The 17973-nt window shown below is 42.7% G+C and overlaps 1 protein-coding gene across 1 annotated transcript in view; it reads right to left on the bottom strand.

The window, feature by feature from the left end:
• Positions 1–17085, bottom strand: part of LOC118421069 (neurogenic locus notch homolog protein 1-like) — a 36161-nt gene extending 19076 nt beyond the window's left edge. The window contains exons 1-5 of the mRNA XM_035828235.1: positions 16949–17085; positions 5367–5620; positions 4621–4956; positions 3018–3140; positions 328–561 (exon numbers count right to left, since the gene is read on the bottom strand). Of these exons, the coding sequence (XP_035684128.1) occupies positions 328–561; positions 3018–3140; positions 4621–4956; positions 5367–5620; positions 16949–17070 (1069 nt within the window). The 5' untranslated portion in view covers positions 17071–17085. The remainder of the gene's footprint in view (positions 1–327; positions 562–3017; positions 3141–4620; positions 4957–5366; positions 5621–16948) is intronic.
• Between the last annotated feature and the right edge of the window lie 888 nt (positions 17086–17973).

A 17973-nucleotide genomic window follows, 5' to 3' on the forward strand; every position in this document is an offset into this window, starting at 1 on the left:
CCATCAAATAGGTGTAGAATAACTCTTTGCTCCGAAGCAACTATCCCTTTAATAATACCTGCAATATTGAGACCAGAGCAACACTATCGTATTTGACAGTAAATAGTATCCTTAGGTTGGTGAATCACTGTTTGAAAAAGCTTTTGGTGCATAACCAGTATATTATCATCAGCCATGAAGAAGAACAAGTCAGTGCTGCACTGAGGAAATTACAGACAGTCACTGAAACATCTGTTAGTGATTATACATATATACATATGTATATATCTCTTTATATATTGTTTGGGTGTTAAGAACTTTGTTGAACAGATATGGCTAAAACCTCACCTGTCTTTCCAGGTGCACATTCGCACATGAAGAACCCCACACGGTCGTGACAGGTGGCCCCGTTGAAGCATGCAGCCGAGGCGCAGTCATCGAAGTTCTCGCTGCAATCGTCGCCGATCCACCCGTTCACGCACACGCAGCTGTAACCCCCCACGGTGTTGTGGCACGTTCCGCTGTTCAAGCAGATGTTTGGGGACTGCATGCATTCATCCACATCCTCATTGCAGTATCGACCTGGACAATAAAAACAAAATTTATTAATTGCACAAAATTAATAAAAACATGTGCCGCATAATAACTGATGCTCAGAGAACTGCTGATCTACATGTAGCAAGGTGATTTGTTTCAGGCTCAAATAATAGAGAAAAAAGACACATAGTATTACTAGTGTGTGTTCAATATCTTCGACTTAAAAGTTGAGAAATCTCATCCTGTGAAGTCCCTGGTACACCACTCCTTTGCGATTCATCTAGGCTTCACTAAGAAGAAAGTTTGAACTGCAGAAACTTTAGTCTTTCAGGGTGCTGCTGACCACAGCCTACTTCCTATTTCCTTCCTATTAGCTCACATTTTAATACAGGGCAAGGCTGTCAACAGCAAAGGTCAGGGGTTAGGTGATACAGACATGCTGATCCTGGCACAGCCTCATGCCAGGGGAACTCTACCTCCCCACTGGGGACATGGGCCGACCCAGTGCTGTCACAACCCACTACTGTAAGTGTAAATGCAGAAATGTTCACTGTGGTTTTATGTTCACGGTTTTCGTAGTGGCCACTTCACCGCGAATTTTTTGGAACTTATTCCAAGGCAGTAAGAGACTACAGTGCGTGGTCCAACCTCGAACTTAAAACCACCGTGGACAGTCCTTTCTCCCACTACCGAGAAATTAAATCCCCATGAACTTTTACAGTATCAGCAGATCCTGGGGACTTGTGCCAACCCAGCGCTGTCACAATCCACCATCACCAGATACTGGGACACGCTCCAATGACTCTTAACTTACTTTGATTGTCCCTTACCTTATGACTAAGGCCCAATCTAGACACAGTTTTTCCTGACATGTCCGCAGATGTCACAACTACCTCCCCACTGGGGACTTGGGCGGACCCAGCGCCGTCACAATCCACTATCAGTAGATACTGAGACACACTCCGATGACTCTTAACTTACTTTGATTGTCCCTTGCCTTATGACTACCACTTGACCAGGGCCAATACACAGAGGAGTCCATATGACAGGAGAGAAAATTGGCCAATAACTTGGCACTGACCCTGGGACAATGAGGTCAACTTTTGGAACTGGATGGCCCTTGCTGCCCATAACAATGTGATATAGGGTGCATTTTCACAAATAACTGTCAAAAGTTGGAGAAGCAATTTTTGACTTGAGGTCCCAAATGACCAGCCTAGCAGTTCAACTATAAAGATGAGAGTTACAAAATTGAATATGTTTTGTTTTCATACTTTTCATGTACAAGTTGGAATCAAAAGTTAGCAGGAATGAAAATTTTTTGTAACAAAACAACAGTTTTAGTGATGGACTTACATTTCCTTGAAAATCTAGAGGATCTAGATATGGGACTATTTTTTTCTCTCTGAAAGGTCGCTTGCCTAGTCCACAATCAATTTCATGTAGATAGAATTTTTCTTCTGCATCACCCAAAAAAAGGCAACTATTCCCCTGAAAACCTGCTTAAAACTTTGTTGTTCAGCATTTTTCTTTCTGAGAAAAAAATATTAACAAATGCCCCCTCCCTGCCCCTAAGGTGACTCTGTAGCCAGGTCCTGCTACAATATGATGAATGCCTCGCACCTGTTCAACAGCCCTAGCCATGAACCTCACTGTGAAGGGTTAAGTCCCCTGGTAACCTCCAGTCACCCTCTCAGGCCATTATTTTCCCTGGCCTGTCACAGCCAGGGGTGCTCAAATTGAATCTGATGCCTCTCCTACAGAGCAATTTGGACCAGGAGAGACTCCAACTGCCACTAGAGGCACTTGCCGTGAAGGGAGGTCGGGCCCAATTTCAACTGGGGGCAGCCAGACACTTTCAACAATGCCCTAACTCCAGAAACTGCCTGCTCCCTAACTTCTGCTAATCGCTCCCAAGGCGAAGGTCTGCATAATTGGAGTCGTTTCAAAGTTCCAGGGTCTGAGTTGACGGCTGGTCACCTGAATAGTACCTGATGGAATGCCTCTGTGTCACGTTGGCCATGCATACGTTGCCCAGCGACATTTTTGGTGTTTCAGGCAATGCTTATTAGCCATAGCTGTACAAAATACAGCTGTTGTCTCGACAGAAGGAATTTCTAAACAATCCACAACAGCCTATATTGTTGCTGTTACAACTTGTAAATCTTCTTTTAGAGTAACTTGTTGAATCTTAGAGACACTGTTTCAAAGATTGTATAAGATTTACATGCTTGTGATGTAAGACCTGCAGTTAAAAAGGAAGCAGCAAGGGGGAGCTTTAGAGGACCATCTTTTTTGGGTAGAAAACCAGAAATCCTCCAAATTGTACATGCCTTTTTGTAAATTTGTGTTATCAAATCTAACTCACAGTCCTACAAAAAAATTAGTTGCATCACATAACCTTTCTACTAAAACTTGGCTGAGGCATGATAAAGGTAGAGAAATACATACAACAGCTATTGTGGGTGTAAAAGGGAAGAAAGAAAAGACAGCTCCCTTACCTGCCCACTGACTGGGACATGTGCATGTGTACTCGTTCACTCCATCTACACAGGCAGCTCCGTTCTCACAAAGATGGTCCACGCAGTCATCCACGTTCACCTCACAGTCGTCTCCAGTAAAACCTGAACAGAACAGAAAACACAAGTTTGTAAGTACACAAGATCAACAAGACTAGATCTATTGACTTTGTAGTCTGTGTAACACAAACTCTGCTGTCCAGGGCTGTAATTGGCCCCTTCTAGGAGGCTGGCAGATGTTGGGCGGGCTGCTATAAATGAGATTTAATCAGGCTATTGACCATGGATTAACAGAAAAAGGCCACTTAAAACTTGTCTATGGACCAATTTTTCTTTATTTCCCAAGAACAAACATGCACATGTGCTTGTTCTTACTGGCAAAATTTCCTATACTTGCTACTGTAAAAACAACAATAGACTACAATATTAAGACGAATGCAATGGCTGAATTTTTCTTCAGTTCGTCCCAAATATAAAGCATTAAGGCTTCCCAGGACAAAATCAATACCCAGGCATGGCTCTCCAGTGCAGTAATTGGTATAACAGACAAGTATCTCTGTCCCTGACAATTGAGAAGTCGTTCTTCAATTTGTAGGGTCTAATGGACCCAGAGTGGGTGTAATTGGGGGTCACTTCAACAATGTGACCTCAGGGATGACCCTGCGATAAGAATTTATTGGATGACAAAACAGATAGCTACATATTCTAGTTACAATGTTACATATCCTAGTTTTGCAGAAATGAAGAGGTAAAGAATGCGGTTGATATACAGTATTCCTTTTTTGTTGTGTAATTTCAAGAATAGTGTATTTGTTATCTAGACTGACTTTATATCAATCATTAATTAGCTAACAGAACGATATAAAGATTGACAAGGAGTTGATTTTTCAAACATGCAAACCAAGTGGACTTGCAATTTTGAAGGATCATAGAAAGGTTTAGAAAGTTAAAGAGCAAAATTACTTAGTAAGCATAGAAAATTACAGAGAAATTCTATGGAGCGTTTTTTTCAAAAAGTTGGCCGAAAAGTATAATTTCCAATTAAAGTTCTCTCCAAAGCAAAGCAATGTAGCCATAATGCTTCGTCCCTAGTGCCAAAAGAAATGCTTTGCAAAGTGAAAGTGGCTGTTTTCACTTTCTATCACATCAGTGTTCCTCAGCTTTAGGGTCTTGGGTACTTTCTGAGCCAAGGAAGTCCACCCAGGAATGTCGGGGTGTCGAAGTTGGACATTCTGGAATGTTGGCGGCATGCGAGGATTGCCAACAGACTTGGCAAAACGGCAAAATGGTGCTACTTTTCGCTGGTGGAACGTGGTTATGTTTTCAGGCTTTTATTTGTGAGCATCGTTGTCACTTTCTGTCAGTATGTTCTTAGACTTGTTATCTGGTCAGATTGGGGAACCTAACAATAGCAGTTCAGTAGAAGCCAGTTAATTGCACAACGGACTAATGCACACTTCTGTTAACTTTGGATAACTTTTCTTGCATGAAATAGGCAGGCAAATAGGCTGTGCAATTGAACAGCTTCTATTGTATCAGGAATCACAGAAACACACTCACACATACACAATTTCTTGAAGCTCACCTGACATGCAGTGGCACACGTACTCATACGTGTCCACAGATTCGCACGTCCCTCCGTGTTGGCACGGCGACGGGGAGCACGGTATGTACTCCTCCTCGCATAGCGTGCCCGTGTGCTCCTTCGGACAACTACAGGTGAACGACCCCATCGTGTTCGAGCACTGCCCGCCGTTCTGGCAGGGATTGGTCCCCGCGCACTCGTCGATGTCGCTCTGGCAGGTGCTCCCCTCGAAGCCGCCCAGACAGGTGCAGGTGTAGCCGCTCTCCGAGGACGTGCACGTGCCGCCATTCTTACAGGGCTGGCTGTAGCAGTGCTCAACTACGTCACACGTATCACCTGGCAAGAAAGGATATTAAGTATTGTTATTTTCAGGTGTACAACACTGAGCAGCCTAATAACAAACCAACAACCAACAATGTCCATACACAGTATTTTAGCAGTGAGCGTGAAATAAAAACTTACAAACACATAAAAACGCATACATGCACATAAATGTGCACACAGTGATACACACACACACCAAGACACACACACACACAGACAAACACACATACACACACAGAGAATTTCTTTCGCACAATCTAAACAAGAAAAAAAGTAAGTTGATAACACTGCATTGCGTACCTGTATATCCTGGTTGACAGTTACACTGGTAGTCATCTATGGTAATGAGCTCACACAAACACACACACAAAAACGCGCTCACAGAATTTTTGGACAATCTTTTAGTCTATAGCACAGCATACCTGTATATCCTGGCTGGCAGTTACACTGGTAGTCGTCTATGGTAATGAGTTCGCAGGTTCCTCCGTTATTGCACGGGTTGGTCACACAGGGGTTGTCCACCACGGTGAGGCAGATCACGTCGGTGTAGCCCAGGGGACAGTCGCAGGACCACGTGGCGTTGTCGTGCACCACGCAGGTCCCTCCGTGGCGGCAAGGGTTGCTGGCGCAGGGGTCAACCTCCTGGCAGTACTCGCCCACCCAGCCATCTCTACATCTGTGGAGGAAAAACAACATAAGATATGGTTAATACAGGATCCTGAAGGTTTGTGCTAGAACTGGAAAGGTAGCGATCTCTGATACTAGTGATACCCAGCCATTACTGCTACCTGTACATCTGTAGAGAGCACAGATCATGGTTAATGCCAGATCACTGAACAAGACCGGGTTTGTGCTAGAACCAGAAAAGTAGCAGTCTTTCTCACTGATAGAGTCTATGACAGTGGCCCACCTATCTAGAACCACATAGTCCATGGTTTGTGCAAGATCACTGAACATGACCGAGTTTGCGCTAGAACCGGAAAGGTAGCATTTTCTGATAGCATCTTAAATGAGTTATGACAGTTGCCCACTCAGCTATCTAGACATCAGACCACCCAGCTATCTATGGAGACATCTGTGGGGATCATCTAGTTAATTCAAGATCATTGAGCAAGGCCCACAAGCAACAACCCCTACTGCCTATCTGATAGTGTGTCTATCCAAGGAGGTCTATCTACAGGCCTCGAAATACTTTTTTTAGCCAGGTTGCGCAGGTGGCAACCTGAATCAAAAACCAACTTGCGCCATCAGCATTTCAGGTTGCGCCACTTCCAAGTTGTTACTTTCTCCAAATTAGCTACTTATCAATTATCTGTAAAAACAGTTCATTTCAGTTGAAGAAATATAGCAAAAAAAAAAGATGCAGGGCAAATTAGCGCACTTTTCTCAATAAACAAAATGCATTAATCGATCTTTTGAAAATAAAGACTGCAACAAAAATAATATCTCAAAGAACCGTGAAAAAATCGCGACCTCCGTTGAACAGTGCCGACCATGCACTAGCTGTTTTTCCCGCATTCCATCGACAGTATTGTCCCAAACAAGCAACAACAAAAAAACTTCAAAATAAGCCTATACATGTACTTATCGGCAAGGACGTTAGGCAGTCGATGAGTTTTCGTATTTATATTGTCAAAGTTTCATGCCTTGCTGCGTAATTTTTCCCGCGAACACAGCGTTGGGTCATCATATATTCCACCAATAGCAGAGCCCAGGCGCGCTACGTCACGCCGAAATGGCTAATGGGGTATGACTCTCGCGATTCGCGAGATGTGAGTTAGTGCAAGATTTTGCGCGAGACTTGAAGGTAGATTTAAAATGGCAGCTGTATAGCGGCTGAAATCCGCAAATTTTTAACTTTGAGCGAAGTTTCCGGCGGAAAATTAGGGCTTACCAAAGGCGTTCATCCCCAGAACAGGGTGTACATTTTCTGATATCTTTTTTGTTTACCCCAAAAATCAAGTTGCGCCGTGTGCAACCTGACTTTCTGAACAACTTGCGCACAGAGAAAACTACTTGCGCGGCAGGGGTGGGCAAGTGGTTAATTCGAGCCCTGATCTATGTGTACGACATCATCTTTACTTTTGCTTTAGCTTTAGCACCGTAGAGATTAGCTCAGTCACAAGAACAAGCACATAAAGCTGAATTATCCACATTTTGGCAAAAGACCAATCAATTCCAGGCCATCAAAAAGGACTCAGCTTCTTCACTTGAAAATGTTGTATAGACTTTAGATTAGAAGTCAGTGAAACCAGGCAGTTAGCATTTTTCACATTTTAAATTCTAAAGGGAGGAACCCATGGTCATAACCAAGGGAAGAGGCCTAATGCTCTGTCACTGTAACACTCTCCAGACCATGCTATTAACACCTTGTAACTTTCTACTTCATTGCACTAAAGGCTGATGTGTTAAACTTAATGGAAGTTCTTGAGATCTAAATGTAGTTGCTATGGTAGTTTCTATTTTTACAGGTTTATTTGCTGACCAGTGCTTTCTCAGACAAAAGGAAATGTGTCACTGCTTCACAAAAGGCCTTCAAGTAAAACCGGAAACGTTACACAGTATTCCCAGCTCTATACACAAACCTATCACGACAATCACGTCCGACTGCTGCCAACGCTACTACCATTGGGGACTGTGCGACAGTGTTGACACTTCACAGTGTCGGGATAAGCTGTTATCCAACTTTGCAAGTCTGACACTCGCGGCTTAGAGAGTTTCTGTTGGCCAGCCGCATGAAAAGATACATGCTGAGAAAATAACTCCTTAGACTTTTCCCCGTGCAAGAGGCACTTGTCTGGGGGTTAAGAAGTGTGCAAACGTACGACTGGAACCGCTGAATGGACCCGTATTTACACATCTGTCGTACTAGGTACACAGCGCTGGGAATACCCAAACAAAGGAAGGAGAAGAACAAATCGAACTCTTGCGCATATCTGCGGGACCAGCGCGTGTACAGAATTATGGCAGGATGGATTTGAAATAGACCCAAATCTAATATATCGGGAGTTGCACGCTTTTCTGTGTTTGGCTGCAACAGGTGGAAAACCTACCCTGATTACATTATTGGCATAATAGGGGCCATTTAAACAGACCTTATAGACGTGTACTATCACCCACAGAAAGCTATGTTCAACAGTCTCCTAGCAACTTATTGAATCGTTTTTACACATCTGCATTTGTGACTGTAACAACATATGCTTGAAACAAAACATCTGGAGAGAGATACCCCCACCAGAGACGCTTGTTTTCCCCACTTGATGTTCAAGTTTGGTATAAGCTACTGAATAATTCATGACTTGTAATTGGCCAATGATGGCACAATAGGTCACAAGACCCAACAGGTGTGCATACTGATCGCTTGCCCCTCAGAGCCTGGGAAAAAAACGGGCACCATTCATACCAACAATGGCCCCAGGCCCTTTAGGAAGGCAGGCACGCACACAAAGGACGCTCCACTATGCCGCACGGAGAGACGGACAACACTGGGGAGGTGACACTCTCCCACAACTGCAACACCCAACACAAACAAACACTGTTACAGATTCTCTCTAACTAAAAACATCACACATGTATATGTAGATAAGAAGCGGATTTAGAAGGCGCTCTTGGGGATCAACATACCAAAGAACAAACATGAAAACAGCTCAACCACCAGTCGGGTAACAGTATCATACACCCTGTTTCACTGGGCTGGACTTTAATTGTCTGAAATACCATAGAGCTCAGGGCACCAGGTACTGACTAACATACATAAACAGACAAAAAACTTGTTTATGTTTTTCTCTTTACCACCAAAACTCATTGAAGTTCTCCTACATAGTTTTCTTGCATCTGTCTTTCCTTTAAGTTTTATCTAAGATTTGCTTTTGAAATTAAAGACTTTCAGGGTTTGTAACTTCTTCAGGAATGACTGTTTCTAGCTTTCAAACCGAAATATTCCAGACAAATAGCTGAGGAAGACTGCATCAAATCCATCTTCCCTATCAGACATGGTGCCTTTCACATGGATCAACAGATGGTAAACTTGTGCAATCCTGGCTGTAAATAATGGGAAGCTATCAACCTTGAAAAGGTACACTCAGGGTTTACATAATCTGAAGTTTCACCGTTTTAACTTTTGTAGAGGTTTCAACTTGAGAGGTTTCTTAACTTTCTAGGAACTACGGTTACACACTCTAAACCCTAAACATTACACCAAACAGTTTGAGGTAAATAGCTAGTATCCATCTGCACCCCTTGACATGGTACATTATCCAGACATATCCCCTCCCCAAAACAAACCTCTACCTTGTATCAGACCTGTCAGATGAAGTTATATCCCTGGAACACCTGTTGAAAGTGTTTCCCCAGTGGCACCTCCACCCTGACATCTCCCATAATAGGCACACAATTAGGTCCCCTAGCCCCCTCCCTATCTGATCAAGTTTCTCAGCATTAATGCCAGTTAATGGAAAACACCTTGCTGTTGCAACTACAGTCTTACCATGGTCCCCTTGCTATCAATTTGACATGCATGGCCAGTTCTCCATGCCTTGCTTAAGGCTTTGCCATTGTTTCTCTCCAGTCCTTGTAGTGACCAGAGACCAGGAGTCACAGAAAATCGCCCTGTCCGTTTATCTTGTGAAAGGAACAGGGAATCATCTCCCCATCCCTCTCCTTTGTCCCTCCCCCACCACCAGACACACAGGGTGACCCCGGTGACCTGGCTCAGACACCTAACAGCATTACCAAAGGTCTGTCAGTTCATTTGTGGTGAAAAGGCCAACAGAACCACCAATCGGCCTGTCTCTACCGCTGACCTCCCTGACCTCCGTATAATTGTGCCTGACCCTACCAGACTCTACCCACTACAAAACAAATTACCCCCCATTGATGAAGGCTTAGCTGAGCTAATGAGAACAACTTTTCATCACCAAAACACTGCCGCAAATACTGTCTGGTTTTGATTTTAAGAGTTTCCGTTCTGCGTCCAAGTGTATTCACCTCTTTCTTTTATTGACAGCTTTATAAAGAGAATGCAGAAAAGGGAATGTGCCCGACCATACAAATCTCTTGAGGAAAACCAACAATGGAAAATTGAATAGAAGGTTTGGTGGGAAAATGACAGAGAAAATCTATGGAATTCTCAGGAAAGAAGAATTGTGTAAGAAAACTAAGTGTCATACTCTATAATATCATATAGGTTGTCAGTTTCCTTCTAACTGTCTCTGTCCATACCAATGCAAACTTTATAATGATTTTCTCAAATCCTCATCAGTGATCCTTCCAGCAGTAGTGTTTACTTCTCCAAAACACTTGTGACAATATGAGTCATCAAGAGGCCGGCCACCCACATTTCATTGTTATTGAGGGCTCCCCTGACTGTATTCCCCACCAGCCATAGCTACTGTATTGTCCCCAGGTGCTGACAACAGGGGAGGGGGCCTGCCCAGCTCAGGGGCTGGGCCAGGCAGTTGGACTTGACAGGTTCTTGGAGCTTGTTGTGATCCGCAACACCTGTCGGCCCTAGGGATGGGAACTACAGCCTGGTCTGACACCCAGGTCTTCTGGCCTTATGCTGTAGTCTGGAGGGACTCACACTACTGGTTACTCTTTTCTCTTGAAAACAAACTTTATCCCTATTAAACTTAATAGCATTAGAAGCTGGAAAAACAGGCACTGGGTGTGACACAGTACTGAAGTAAATGTCAGTGTTACAGATACTCATATCAAGTGTCAGACAATAGTCAACGCTAGTTTTTTTGTTCCCCAAATCAGTTGTTCGACTCATCAAAGGATCTACAGACACACTAGTCTACTATCTAGCCCTTTGTCCGTTTGTGATCACCTGTTGTCAAGCATGTACAGAAAAATCCAGTCTTCCTCTCACTACAAAGTATGGTCTAAATTGCTGTTATCAACAGACCAGGTGTTTGAACCCATACCTCTTCGTACTTCAAAATCAGTCCCCTGTTAATATCTGCAATCTTTTGTCTCTCCATGACTATCAAAGTAACGGCCAACAAAGGGAAGCTCCTGTACATAGTGAAACAACTTGTTGCTCTACTTGACTGACAAATGACATTGCCTTATTCCAAGCCCCTGGCCCAAGAATCGAACAACTTAACGGTACAAACTGGTGAGGTCATCTTACCACAGATGTATGGATATTTCCCTCAATACCTCATAATTGAAGCTGAATGGCCACTATTAACACAATAACAGGCAATGAATTGATTTATTGGATGAATAATTCATAGATCCAAAATGAAACAGTAGAGTAGACTTTAATTCATGTAGACCAACAGGAAGAATATTAGAGATGTATATTTGCAGTTGGACCGAAAGAACTGGGTTAAGTCTAGCTTCGGAACCGTCTTAAACAATCACAACCCCTCAAGTCGGCGCTTGCTTGCAGAGTGGAGTCAGCGTGAAAGCTGAAGAGCGGGCTTGGGAAGAAGAGGTCTTTGCTTTCTGGAGGGTGCTCCACAATGAAACACTTCACATCCCCAGCACCTCTTGTGCCACTATGTTCCCCCATGTTTGCCTTTCACATGTCAGTCTCCAGCCAAGCTTGCACGGTCGCCATGGCAACCCGCAGGGATGCGTTTCTGCATTTGCAACAGGAGAATAGCGGGGGCACAAGCACATGCAGTTGAAACAAAGGGCACTCCGTATACATAGTAAGACTAACAGTTCGGCCTTCCAGACCAAAATATCCTGTCATTTCGTACATTTCCCACCATCCGTCCCCCATCCTGTGGAATGTCTCCTTCTCTGCATGACACGAAGAAGTAAAACAAACCCCCAACCGCCGTAAACACGCCCGAGAAACCGCTTTGCTCCAGGACTCGGCCAGACATCGCCTCTCAAAGCCAGCGGGACTGCAGGGTTAAGCCGAACACCAACTGCCTTTGTCCGAATATTTCAACAAACTCTGCAACAAGTAGTTTTCATAATCCATCTCACAAAGGATTTCTCTTTCCATTTCTGAGGGTTTTTGTTCTGTCCTACTGCCTTGGTTTCTAGGATCTTCGCGCTTGACCAAGCCCTGCTGTTCTGACCTTTCTCGTTGTTCAAAGATTACCCCAAATTTGGGAGGTTAAGGTGCCCCCAGAGTGTCCCAGCGTGGGTCTGGGGGCACGTAGGGGTTACTATCTTTTCAACCCTGTAGCGTAGGCATTTTTCATCCTACTACAACGAAACTTGGACACAACTTACAAAAGTATATGTACATAACATCCATCAAGTTATATTTAAGGAAATAGTCAAAGGTTTGAATAAAATTACGGCCGAATCTCAACTTCCGGTTTCAAAGACTGCCGTCCGTTTGTCTTAAAGTTATTTAAAAACACATCAAAATACTGCCAAAATGATGGTCACTAGCAGTTATGTGAACACAAAGTTAAGGTTGTTAGTAATATTTGTTCACCAAATCACATATATGACGAAGATATTACCGAAATATGCTTTTTTTTCATACAAATTATCTGGGAGTCGTGTGGTCCCCAGGAATGGTACAGCCCATAAACTCAATACATACAACCAGGCACACACCCCTCCCCCAGCATATGGCACTTCCAAATATGGTGTCACACGAACGTATGCCGTGAATTAATCTTACAAAAAAAGGAATACTATTGGTTTCCGACGATTCCCGAAGTCAGATGAGATGCAAAAGTCATCATATCCCTGTCAATCAATGTCCCAGGGGGTCCCCATGCTCCCGGGCCGGCCCGGAGCCTGGCCGATTGAAAACACATGGCGCGTCTTTTAGACGTATCATGTTGTCTTGCTTTGGCTTGAAAAGATGCAGTAAAAAGACGAAAATGGTCACAAATATGCACTTAAATACAAAATAATATTCTTGAATATTTGTTGGAACATGAGTTTGCTCCATATATGGGCCAAATTAACAAACTTTTGAGATAAGAAAGGACTGTTTACTGATTAAACAATGTATTCTCCCTACAGTGGACAGATCCATTTTGGCTATGTAGAAAGGTGGATGATGTTTTGTGGAAGTATGGAAATATTACGGTTACCGTATCAGGGCAATAGCTGGCAGCAATTTATGTTTCTTCATTGTATTTTCTTATCATAGTTGAAGTAAAAAAGTACAGATATATCGAAGGATTTCCTACTTTTAAAACAACTGTAACTATTCACCTTCCTCAAAAAATAGGAAAGGCCGAGTCAAATATGAAATGATGTAGGAACGGGAAGGCAAAGATACTATATAATAAAATCACTGGAGGGCACTGTCGTTAGAACTGGTCGACTTCTTTATCTGAACTTCTTTGCACACTTTTCTGTCACTTTGATTCTGTCATTTAACCAGTTTTGACTTACAAATGTGCTGTCCAAACCTTGGCCCAAACATGGCCTGTCCCAGGAGAGGGGTCAGGTTAATGTAGAGCTTATCCACCTCCATTGCTTATCAGATCTCCACCCAGGGGGCATTGACTTACTCCACCCCTTCGGGTAGACTCGGAAATCGTTCTGCATGAGTAACTCTGAGTGTCTTGCCTAGCCTTAAGGCTTTGTATGGACCTCACAGTCACAGAAACGCATGAGGGATGTTTGTAGGGCTCAGCAGCAAACCCCACAGCATGACCGGTTGAGATCAACATATACTTTTAGACAATCACACACTGCACCATGATAGGAGGTCCTACTCAAACAGGGCAGGGATGAAACGCTACCCTAACAAAACAAAGACCTGACTCCACTAAAACAACAAAGATGAAGGAAAGTTGCTGAAAGACACTTGAGCGAGGATGCCAGGACCACTAAGTACCGCCGAATCTGCATACAATCACGGGAAATACCTTGGGCAAACCGGGTTTACTACCCGTCAACACCAAACATATCACTAGTCAAAACTTTAGATAAAGCTAAAGCTTGCTTTTACCTCGATTGACGATTGAAAAAAATCAGACAGGAGTCCCTACTAACCAACTGCATTGAAATTAGAGAGGCACGCCCAGAGTGAGACTGAGAGCTTTCTCACAGGGTCTAATTATATCAAACCACAATCTACCCATTCATCTCTGTTTGTCTAACAGTCTGAAATTAATGCAACCACAATCTCAACACTACATGGGTATAAACCGCTATCAGAAACCAGGCTTGTGGTGCTAGTATCCACAAACTATCTATAGTCCAGTGTCCATATTTTGGGCATTGACACATATCTTATTTAGGCGCACACGGACCATATGAATGAATCTATGGTATGGGGCCTTTGATATGGGAACATGCATATTTGTGCACCAGGGAATGCCAGACCTCCCCGGGTTGGCCATAACCACTGGAAGTATCACATATGATTGATCAACTTGAACTCTTCAACCTGACACCGACCTATTATGACTCCTAGAGGGGATGGATAGAAAAGTTGGCTATAGTTTGCTTTTTATATTAGCTACAAAAAAACATTAATTGAGTAATATGTGAGACAAGTTTGTGCCTCAATAAAATCAGAAGTGCCTGAGTTTGCGGCCTTTTCCTGTCGTGTGGCAAAGTGCAGAAAGGTTACCAACAAGCTGACCTTTATCAGCTCCTGTCTTGTATAAAAGGAATTATCTGGGATAACGGAGCCTAACGGAACAGCTATACACACCACTGCGTCTGCTATAAATGCCGCTTTTTATTTTGCGTGTAAAACATCTGGGGTGGCGACAATTTTTACAGCATACGCTGAAACAATTTGAGCTTCAATGTCGGCCGTTTGAACGATTCCATTAGCCATTCTGCCTTCAGTACTTCCTGTAGCAAACAGCCCCCCAAATTGGATCTTTCAGTGCCTGCTAGGGCATCAGGGGAATTTTCCCAACTACAAGCAACTTCCTGGGCAGAGGGATTCACAGGAACGTGACACTGTTGCTATGGGCTGGGATTATGACAAGTCTAAACCCCTACAAATGCTGTAGTCATGAGCGTAAGACATTCTACTTTAAAAGTGAGATATGTTCAAACATTTCTGAGGTCTTCACAGTGTGCTTCTGCCAGACACTAACTTCCTACAATGTCGCCCAAGGTTTTCAACACACCAAATCCATTATGATAGCAAATCAACAGCTGAGGATGTTACAAAACTCACAGAGAACATGTCAACAAAAATGGCACTGTCCTTTTTCAGTCACAACATCCTCCATTGCAAAAGGAAAATATTTCCATACACAAGTCATGGGAATGGAATCCATGCCCTTGTTTTCCAAATGCTGGCCACTACGGGTGGCCGCTGGAAAAATGGCATTTTCCATATCAATCCCTTCATGGGTAAAAGACCTGATTATCTTTTTTTTTACAAGCAAATATACCAACCACAAGAGACGTGACATTCTTTTCTTCTGCACTCAATATAAACCGTCAGTCATAGAGTGACCTCTTGTTGTGCAGTTTGCTCACACGATTCTTGGGCCCGCCGGCGGTGGGAAAAGGGGAAAAGCTTCACTCAAACAATTCACCAAGTCACCGTAAAGCACTCCATTACCCCTCTTTGCATATCAACTCTAAATCATTTAGGAAGTCCTGCGCATGTCTCTCCATTTGTAACAGCCCACTTTCAATTATACCTTCAATTTATCAGCCTGGGTTGGCCAACTACAGGGAGGAAGTGTTGAAGGTTTATCATGTTGTGCCGACTTTTCAGTGTCTGGTGTAAAATACCTCAAGGACAGGCAAAAGTCAGTCACTCCAGAGGAAAACTCTAACCACATCCCTAACGATTACCTAGCAACACCAGTAAAAAATATCCTGCCTTTTACTCTTCTTTCCTGTTTTTCCCTGAGCTTGCCAAGTTAGGGGTCCAAATGGTTCCTAACTGGGTGACAGTTCAGCAGAAGAATTTCCTGATTGGAAATTTTTCGCTGCCAGATTTCTTACTGCAAATTGGAAAGATTTTTCAAAAGCAAATGGCTTTTTGTGAACTGTTGTGCTTGTGCCTGGCCTATCTTATCTTAAAACCCAATCATTCTGTCCTACATGAGAATTAAAGTAACTTCACTGTAATTACACTGCCAGTAATAGGAATAAACACAAGCATGTGTGGTCAGCAAACTGCACACACAGCAAAACCCTTCATCACTCTAACAGTAATCATAGCTCAGCAAACAATGCTGTAATTTAGCAAAATCACTTCAAAAGTATGCCAATTTTCACTTATCAGTAACGAGTTGTTGAACATTCAGGGATATAACTATAAGATGTATGGTGGAGAACTAGCAAGTTACTAATAAGGAAATATTCCTATGTGCAATTAAAATTTACAAAAAGGAAAGAGGTTCCGAGAACTGCATTCTAAATGCAGGTATCAGTTACGAGAAAGACAGGCACTCCCAAATCCCAGACTGAGTGTTCCAGTAAACATTGGAACCATGTTAGACAATATTGTTACATCTCGTTTTGCCCTTTTTTGTTTTCTCTCAAAGCAAATTATGACTCAGAAGTCAGCTTCGACATTGAAACTGGCGTTCCACAACATACGCATCCTGTCAATCCCAAAAGAAATCAATGCTTAGCTCCTAACACAGCTGTTTGCAAACTAGTCACACAATGTTTTGCAACACCAAGGGTACTCAAATAACATGTAGCATTTCTTAGTTCTGGGATCAGTGTAGTTTATACCTGCGGGAACATACACAAATCCAGATCACGAGGGATAAGAAGGACAAACACTATTTACAAGACTGCCACCAATGCATAGCTTTATGTTAAGTTAGTAACCACTGGTAAAACTGGTGAACCAACTATCAAAAACTTTGTGTTTCTAAAGATCAATCAATATCTGGCATTTACTGTTCTCTGTAAAGTTTCAGGTATCAATGCAATGTCCTTGAGCAAATGTTTCTAGTAAACAAATTTTGTATACAATAGTCTTTAGATACAGATTAAAAAAATGAAACCCTTACGTTTTTTCTTTTTGCTTCCTTGCACAAAATCAAATCTAATTCAGTTTTGAAACCGTAGTGGGGATTATGTTAGAAGGTAGGCAAGAGTTCATGCTCCATATACTTACATGCAAGTTCCTTGTCTTGTTACCGAATCCGTTTCACAGACACCACCATTCAAACAAGGGGAGTTGTTTGCCTGGCACACCAGCCCTGTAAGCAGGAGAAATAAGCATGAATAAGCAAACATCGGTATTAAAGTGAAATGATGCGACGCCTTTCCTCCGAACAAAACCACACGCAAGCACCAAAGAATGCTTACATCTTTTGTGAAGGACAATGTTTATGCCTGTATGGTATAATTGTTATGTAATATACATAGGAGATGCATGCCTAAAAATAAAAAGTAACAGTTACACTGTGTTCAGCCTGTGAGATAACAGAAAAATATGTTGTTATTTCTAATTTACAGCACTATCTGACCTAAAAATGACTCCAAATGTATTTCCAACCGTGACCTTTTTTGTCATAAATTGTACCAGTGGAAGCGTTTCATCTGACGTCAGATTTTTCCAGAGGAGTGAACACAAAACAAACCACAAACATTTCTGTTGCCCAAAACATGTTATGAAGGGAAATATATTGATTTGGTTTCCGCTCTTTATCTCCTTTATCTAGCCCGGGAGGTGGGATATCTTTACCATCGCCCGGGGACTGCGAACCTCACATAGACGGTTATTGATTGCCAGCTACTATCATTACGCCTTTTCAAAGCAGCATTGGTGTTCATAACCAGTTAATGCACTATCATCCGCCTCGCAATCAATGGAGATTCAATTTATTACATGGACAGCGAACAGATCAATTTGCTTGCCCTAACATGAACCTATTACATCATCAAATCAGTATCTCCCCAGGAAAGAACCCTTCCGACCAAAATACTCGTGGCTTGTCTATTTTTGTGTCTCTACTGTGCATTTTAACCCTTGGTCATGATGGTTTTGTGGCTCTATGTTTGCATTAATCATATTAATAAATAACATCATCATAGAAATGGTACGTTGGCCACAGACAATGGATCACATATTCAAATTTCCATCAATCATTAATTTTTGAGGACCTATTTTATTGTTCCCATGAAATCAGCTGGGTA

This window comes from Branchiostoma floridae, chromosome 8 (assembly GCF_000003815.2).
Source record: "Branchiostoma floridae strain S238N-H82 chromosome 8, Bfl_VNyyK, whole genome shotgun sequence".
NCBI classification, from domain to species: domain Eukaryota; kingdom Metazoa; phylum Chordata; class Leptocardii; order Amphioxiformes; family Branchiostomatidae; genus Branchiostoma; species Branchiostoma floridae.